The 8,237-nt window shown below is 50.0% G+C and overlaps 1 protein-coding gene across 1 annotated transcript in view; it reads right to left on the reverse strand.

The window, feature by feature from the left end:
- Positions 1-403: 403 nt before the first annotated feature.
- LOC113210836 (uncharacterized) overlaps positions 404-8,237 on the reverse strand; it is an 18,070-nt gene continuing 10,236 nt past the window's right edge. The window contains exons 2-5 of the mRNA XM_052272191.1: positions 5,768-5,943; positions 1,421-1,580; positions 1,045-1,312; positions 404-487 (exon numbers count right to left, since the gene is read on the reverse strand). Coding sequence (XP_052128151.1) covers positions 404-487; positions 1,045-1,312; positions 1,421-1,580; positions 5,768-5,918 — 663 coding nt within the window. The 5' untranslated portion in view covers positions 5,919-5,943. The remainder of the gene's footprint in view (positions 488-1,044; positions 1,313-1,420; positions 1,581-5,767; positions 5,944-8,237) is intronic.

The raw sequence follows: 8,237 nt of genomic DNA on the forward strand, positions 1-8,237 counted from the left end.
CTCTCTTCCCCTCTCTCCCCCTCTTTCCCCCTCCATCTCCACCCGTCTCCCTTACCTCTCCTACTTTACTATCGCCATTGCTTTGTATTTATTACAAAGCATTGATTCTCTTCACAGCTCTACAAATACAAAACCTCGAAGGCTTTTAGCAGTGCGTTTTTATTTGTCCGTGCTAAAATTCCGAATTATGATCCTTACCTTTTAAAAAGGTTAAATTTCATTTTTCCCTACTTGCTTCGCTCCACCCCTCCCCTTCTTCCCCTTTCGCGGTATCTATAAACGCACTTTCACTCTCCCTCTCATACTCCCGAGGCAGGTGCAATGAGCAAACTGCCTCACGCATGAGCGAGTGCGCTTGCTTGCCGTGCGCCCGTGGTGAGGCTTGTCTGATAACTAGTGGGAACTAAACCCCAATGGGCCCTCTGTTATTATTGGCCATAAGAATCAATTGTTTACGATTTTGTCCGGGGAAAATTTTTTCTGAAAACTGAAATGTGCAAGAGGCATGCACATGCAAGTGCTCAACCCTACGCTTTTAAGTGTTGGGCTGGAAATTTGAAAACTTAACAGTGCTTTACAGTAAAGTTGAACACTGAGATGAGCACTATGAACCCGAAAGTTTCGTCCACAGATACTTTGTATCTGATGATCAGAGATCGGTGTTCACATAAATTAATATTGGGATACATGCAGTGTGTATTAGTTGACGAAATGCTGCACGGTACAAACGACGCCCTGGTTTCAAAGTAGCCAAGCATCTCTTGAGGAAGATGCATGGTGAAGGTTTTTTCAAAACTGTTTGTAACCATAGGACGTCATTGATACCATGTGCGTGGTGACGACTGGCGTGTAGCATTTAACAGTGCACGCGCAGAAAATGCCGGTGGTTATCAAGTAGCCTGGAGCTGAGCTCCGCTGGGCAGTGCGCTGGTAGCGGCGTATTGACAGCGATGGGGCTCACGTGTGATGCAACATGGCCAGGGTCACGCCGGCCATTAGGCGCCCGCCACGCCGACAGGTCACTCCCCTACCGTGCGCACCTACCTGCAGGCACTGGACGAAGCGGCGGAACTCGCCGAGGTGCGCGACGAAAGACGTGTTGACGCCCATGGTGTAGTGCTCGACGTCAAAGATGACCTCAATGTGGAGGGGCTGGCCGGGCGTGGAGAGCTGCAGTTCGATGTATCCCAGCGACAGCATGTAGAACATCATCCAGTTCATGTTGGACGGGTCCTTCGCGAGCTCGGGCGAAAACTTATAGAACGTGACGCGTGTGCCGTCCTCGAGCATCTTGGGCAGTGGTCCACCCCACCTGGAGGATGAAATATTTTTCCGCTATGAAAATTTTCGGAGCCCATGGTACGAGACCCTTAACTTTAAGGCGTCGTCTCGTTTTGGGGCGGTTCGCATCAGCACTCACATGTAATCGGCGAACGCCATGCCGACTTCGACGGACGGCGCGTTGAAGTAATCGGGCCACATGGCCTGCACGGTGAAGAAGTACTCGATCCGCCGCTTGGCACGCTCCAGCGAGTTCTTGCACGCCAGGAGGTATCGACAGAGCCAATCATCCTCTTCCTCTGAAACAACAACGCACCCATCAGTGATGCTGCCACCCGGCCCCCTGCGTTAAGGTCCCTGCTCCCGCCCCCAACTGTAAAAATAGTAATTGTCTTTTAGAATCGTCCGAATATACACAGATATCTTGTGAGGGAATCAGTATGATTTTTTGTCACAAAATATGTTGTAAAATAACAAAAAATGTTGACAGTGTGCCGTCCCCTTGCGTGGGTCCGCCTGGGGGGTAGGCAAACCCCGGCCGCTGCGCGCACGCATGTCAGGCGGGCTGGCCTACCCGCCCCTTGCCTCCCGCATCGACAGCGCGCATTTCCGCACTTTATAAACATGTTCTGAGATGAACTCTCTGTGTCTAAGAACTAACCTGCGTATTAGTACTTTGTATAGCTCTGGTCTACACAAGTCTAGACTCGCGCTGAGGTGGCGTGGCGTAGCGGAACGCCGTCTGCCGTGCTAGAAGGCGTTGGCTGATCGGCGCGGCGCCTGGCTCCCGGGGCGCTCTGCGGACTGCAGCGCTCGCCGTTCAAATCTGGCTAAACTTTTGACGCAACTTTTGGTACCACGGCCATCGGTAGACCCTCCCCTACAATTCTAGACCAATGCGGGGTCTATGCGATAAATATTGAGGCGGCTTGATGTCGCAACGTGCGGCAAGGCGGCAGCGGCGGGGCAGAGAGCTTCCTGTCCCCTCTCTGTAGTCTCTTGTTTGTAGAGACAGGACAAAATGAATTAAGAAATATTACTCGCAAGCTATGTCTCTATTGAGAAGCTACACGCGAAAACTGTCTCTACATCCCTCTCCTCAGTAACTTTGCCTTAGTCCCTTCAAAATTCCAAATATAGGAGCAAAATAGAACACACAACCCTTTTATGTATAAATATTATGTATTTAATTGTAATCATGATTTGGATTTGTAAACCATCGAAATATTTGTGCAAGCCGGTGCAAGCAATGTGTCCATGGACACTGCAGTGAGCTCCTCACTGAAATATTTTAGACTAGAAGAGTTCTTGAATTTGTATCATCTGCTTTCATGATCCGTTCCTGGACGGACCTTTTTGTTCATCAAACGAGGCAGTGTATTGCCCTTGTCGATATCAACTTCCATATCACAAAGTACCTGGTCTTCATTTACCTGGAGCAAGCAAAGACACATTGGTGAGCCTCCTGGCCGGCCAGTCCATGCTGCATCCAGCCGAACCGGAACGTGGTCAGGCAGAGAAGGGAGATGCATTGAAGGAGACAATGACCTCTCCGCCGCGGAGCCGACATTCACCTTGCGGCCCGCTCTGCTGATGGATCCCCCTTCTCCCACTCCCTTCCCCCCTCGCAGTCTGAAGCGTTACATCACCGGCTGGGCTGCGTGAGAGTAGGCTGGCCGACGTTCCGGATGGTTTTGCGCACGCCACTCGCCGAGCATGTGTCTGACGCTGTGAGCCGGCCGGCCACGCACCCGCCCAGCCAAAACTAATGGGGGCTAAGTTTTTAAAGAGGATGTGATTGTGTGTGCGTGCGTGCTGCGCCATTTCTTCCTGTTCCACTTGCGTGCGGATGTAGTGCTCATTTTTGTTCGTGCCAGAAATCTGTGCGTCAGGCGTCAGCTGAGAGCTTACTGCGAAACTATATAAATGAGTCGGTCAAGGAAGGTGCGTGAGCACCGTGTTGTTGTTGTTTTTGTCTTTCGAATGCATCGATTGTACTCTCTCTCTCTCTCTCTCTCTCTCTCTCTCTCTCTCTCTCTCCTGTATCGCAATGCCTTTTTGTTTAAAAACGCGTGGCATTCTTCAGTTTTCGCACGATGATTTTTGCCTTTTGCGATTTTCCCGTAACTGTTGTGGGTGGGAAACCATTATTTTTCGCGCGCAAGTGTAATGTTTTGATTACTTGTTCCGCGGCGAATAACGAAACGCAGAACGCTGACATATTGTGCAGACGAAACAATGTCCCCTACAACGACTCTGCGAGGACCAAGAACCCGTGCCCGTGCGTCACGCTGACTTCTTTATGTATGGCAAATAAGTTAGTAATTGGAAACCACCATGAGGGAAATGCTTCGTTGCAGCTATAAAAATTATTCGGTCAGTACAGATCACAATATTTAACATCAAAATTTGAATAACGAGAACTTAAATTGTTTGGGTTACAGCAACTAAAATATTGATACCCATGACTAAAACGGACGAATCAAACAACATTTGATGGGTTTAAAAACGTTGATGAGTCCAATCGAAAATTTATCTTATTGCAAACAAGTGTGGCCCCAAGTGGTCGTCTGCTTACCCACCCCAGTTGAATCAGCTCTAGTTCTGTCTGTGCACATTTTGACTGTGACAAATATAATTTATGCACGAACTGATAGTTCAACGTATGCCAAGTGCGTTCTGAAGTCGTAGTGTTATACTCAGCGTGAGTCGAAATCAAACGAAATGGATAAAAAAAAATAGATATATCGATAGATCTATATCTCTAGTGGGCCTGATAACTTTCTTATCATGCATCTCACAACACAACGCTGGAATGTTGGTTGGCCGTCGTAAAGATCTAATGTCGCTTTAGGCGCCGATGTACCCACTATCCACTGCCAAATAGTAACTATGAAACTGTGCACATACGTGCACATGTACGATTTTTTTTAACCCTGTCGCAAGTAGGTCAACATTCCCCCTTTAGAGACATTTCTGGCCACAGTTTTCGTTGATGTGACATCTAATCGATGACAAACTCACTACTTAAATCTTTATCACACTGCAAAAAGCTTCGGTGAAAATTTACAATGTGCCCGGTGAAAAGAGGTTCTTGTATTGCAGGACCCGGTTTTGGATCTTGTGGAGAACGCCAATGGCATCCCAGACCAGATCTTGTAATACAAGAAACTATTTTTACCGTGTGGTCGTCTTGCACTGAGAAAAAAAATATTGCCCCCTTAGACAAGACAGCTGTCTATTGCGTCGTAGTTTGATCCCAGCACTAAACATATATAGTTCCCGCTCCCGCGATCAGAAACTTGGTGAGAGGCACATGTGAGGCCAGACAACAAAACTTTTGTCCCGAGAGCAAATTGTTTAGTACGTCCAAAACTCTCGGCTAAAAGCCCAGTGCCCAGGACTAAAAAAAATTTCTTAGTGTGGGTCGTCTAGATGTACCTATGGGTGTGCCCCTGATCCCGCTTGTGCTGTGACAATTAAACTCGGCCGATCGTAAAGCGGCTCAGCAGCCCTAGCATGGCAGTCGTATATTACTAGGAGTTTCCGCTCATTGCGCAAACCTGATAAATGGCGAACACTTAACTACTCTATCGGTGTAGCAGCATCTCATGTTTCTGCTCTTTCGGAACCCAGCAGGACTATTGCCATGCTCAACCATGCTAGTACTACTCACTACTCTGTAAATAATATTTCGAACCAATACTTGCAACCACCTTGTTGCTGCACACTAAAATGTTGTGAACCTTTTTCTACGCAGCTTATAAAAAGAATATGCACCTTCTGGCCTGCTTTCTTGCTGTATTATGAACAATTTATTCATAATTGCGCATTTAGAAAAATGCGCAAAAAGAGCAAAACTGCAGATTGTTTTAAGTTTGGTCGCTTTTAGCTCTTGCTCCTCATCCATACCCGCGGTCAAACGTCTTCCTCCTGCCGACTTTGGATGCAGCAACTCAGAAAACCTTGCGCAGACGATTTGGTCGCTTTGACATGTGGCGGGATAGCTTATCGTCACGTTCACTTCCACAAGTTCAGCTGGCTGCGCAGTCATTGTGCAAGTGTGACGAGACGCGCTCATTGCCAGGGTCTTGTCGATGTTGATGAATGAGCGCGCTGTGTTTGAAGTTCAGCTGGGCTCGGGAGGCAAACACTGCCTTGGCTGCTACTGCTGGTCCTGCTGCTATTGCCGCCCCTGCTGCCACTGCTGCTACTGCTGCTAGTCCAGCTGGTCCTGCCGCTCCTGCTGCTCCTGCTGCTACTGCTGATGCTCGACTTGGTAATGACCGTCGTTTATTTGGCAACTTCCTCCCGCATAGCGGCAACGCAGCGGAGCGGGCCAGCGCCGCGCGCCCACCGCAGACTAGCAGCGGATGCCGGTGCTCAAAACTAAATTGAAAGCAAACCTCTCGCTGCGCCGCTAACGACACTAGTGCCCGGCCCGAGGCCCGAGGCCCGGCCGGCAGTGAAGACATACTCGACTGACCTGTGAGCTTGGGGAGGTGCGGCTGCTTCTGGAGCCACTCCCGCAACGTCACTGCGTCCCTCCGCGTCGCCTCGGGCGTCGTCTCCCACTTCTTGTAGAGCTGCAGCTCCTGCTCCTCGCTCAGCTGATCCAGTTCCGCGAGCAGCCGCATATTGTAGTTGTTGTGTCTTGTAAAACTGATAAAAAGAAAGAAAGATTAATGGAATTAGTAAAACCTTACTGGAAGAAACGTTGTGGTCACCGAGGCACCAGTATCTTTTAAAGATTTTTTTGAAAACTTTTTTTTGTGTGGGGGGGGGGATATTCTGATAAATGACATTTGTTTATTAAAGCCAAATTTTGACCTCGTAAACTGTTATAATTTGGCAATTCGTGTAATGAAAAGGGTTTTACTGGTCAGTATTTCAGCAGAATCCAAGGTTAAATCAGATTAACGGTTTATAGGGCTTTGCCTGCCCCAGCAGGACTAATGTTTGGTCCTAGCGCAACGCGTAGCTGCCGTGTAGAAAACGGGTTCTGGTCAGAGAGCGGGAGAGAGGAGGGAAGAGAAGAGGAGGTTAATGGAGGCAATGCGAAAGGGATTATCATATTTTACTCTTTTACATTCTTCGTGGCGCGAGGTTCGCGGCGCGCACACGAAATGTATACTTCGCTTCATTACACTTGCGAACGATACAATCCATTCGCAGTCAGTCGTTCACAGTTAGTATTATGCGAACGGCTGTAAAAAGTTTCACGACTCTTGACACGGTGACGAGTGGGATAAGAAGGCATCAGCCTAGAGCAAGAAGGACTCCCGAGCATGGGCGTTGTGGGCTGCGTTTTATGATGGTTACGAATCATAATGACGAATCATAATGGGAAGGAGACTGTGGTGTCAAATCGAGTCGGTAAATGTATTTGCTAGTCGACTCGTAGCAGCAAGTGGTTCACGTCAGGAACTTTACGGTGCACTTTCCGCCGCATTTCTAGGTAAACTGCATATACGCCTGTGCGCTGTGTGTACTGCGGCCAGGGCTTCCTTTACGACAGGCCGAGCTTCTAGTTTTCGTAATTTATGGCGGTCGGAGAGCAGTGAGAGCAGGGCAGTCGGCAGTCATGACTGCCCTTGGAGTTTGATGACGAGGGAGCCTCATTATTCTGTGTCTAAGTGTGTGGGGGGGGGGGAGCGTTCGGCCATTAAGATTTCAAGACAGTGAGCACAACTACTCCAAACTAATCAGTGCACTTCACGGCGGGTGCGTGCCTGCACAGTGCATTGTGAATTTCGCCCCCCCCCCCAAGCACAAACACCTGATGCTGAGGAAGTAGTGTTTTCGAAAGTTGCATCCCGTGGCACACAGCATCCCGTGGAGAATGCAATAATGCAACAAGTGCATAGGCCATGCAACTCTTCAGAGTATGGATCCGTTTGTAAGCTCCAGCGTAGAGTAATAAAGCACGCGACGCACTGTACTAACCATCGCCCCAACAAACAATTAATATTTCCCTCTCTTTAGGCCTGATTGAGATGGAGCAGGTGTCTACGCGCCTGTTCGAAACAACCAGCGAGTAACGCGGTGCGTTACAACGTTTTAATTAGCGAGCGGCGGGAGAGCCGCCGCCGCCGCCGCGACCCCAAGATTTTGAGTTTGCGATTATGCTCGGCTGCTGCTCCCGGGGAGCCCCGTCTTGCCTCTCTCGTACCTCCCAATAATTAATCTGCTTCTCAACGTGTTGAAATAGAGCCTTTTGCGAGATCTGCAGTACGTGCATTCGTACGATCGTACGCACGCAGTAGTCTATCCCCGTCTAGCCTAGCCCGGTCCACCACCCTGGTCTAGCCGAGTCCCGAGCCCCGGCCGCCACACAGCCGGGTCAATCTGCATGCATAACCGTAATATCGGCTGCCGCTCATTTAACGCGGCAGCCGGGTCTGTACCAACGTGTGAGCTGCGCGCCTCCTGGGTCATACCCAGGGAGGGGGCCGGGCTTTGGGCTCTGGTCCTGGCCCGCTGCAGCCCTTCCTCTCCGGACCCTAAGTCTTCGATCGCGTGCGTTCGAGTCTAGGTCACGCTACCAGCAGTGCTATTTTTTCCACCACCTGCCCGTGACGCAACTGGCCCTATCTTTTCGGCCCTTCGTTATCCAACAACCCCCCGCCAACGGTTGACTGTGAGTGGGATGGAAGAGCCCCGAATCATCATCATCATTATTTTCGTATGTGTTTTCCCTTCCATCGCACCGCGTTGAGCTGTGTGAGGGCGCTGACGCTGCTCCAGTAACAGGAGTGCAGTCTAGGCTAGCGAGTGCTGCTCGAGACGGGATCATGGATAGTCGGTTTGGCGATCGCCGCGCGATGGGGCGGGGCAGGGAGCGGGGGGACAGTTGGGGCGGGGTGCGGCGTGTGGCATGGCTGCCAACATGGGCCTAGCTGCGGGCCGTGCACAGAGTGGCGCGATACACGGTCCTTGCATAAGTACTGACTGAC

This window comes from Frankliniella occidentalis, unplaced genomic scaffold, assembly GCF_000697945.3.
Source record: "Frankliniella occidentalis isolate FOCC.00 unplaced genomic scaffold, Focc_3.1 Scaffold194, whole genome shotgun sequence".
In the NCBI taxonomy this organism is placed as follows: domain Eukaryota; kingdom Metazoa; phylum Arthropoda; class Insecta; order Thysanoptera; family Thripidae; genus Frankliniella; species Frankliniella occidentalis.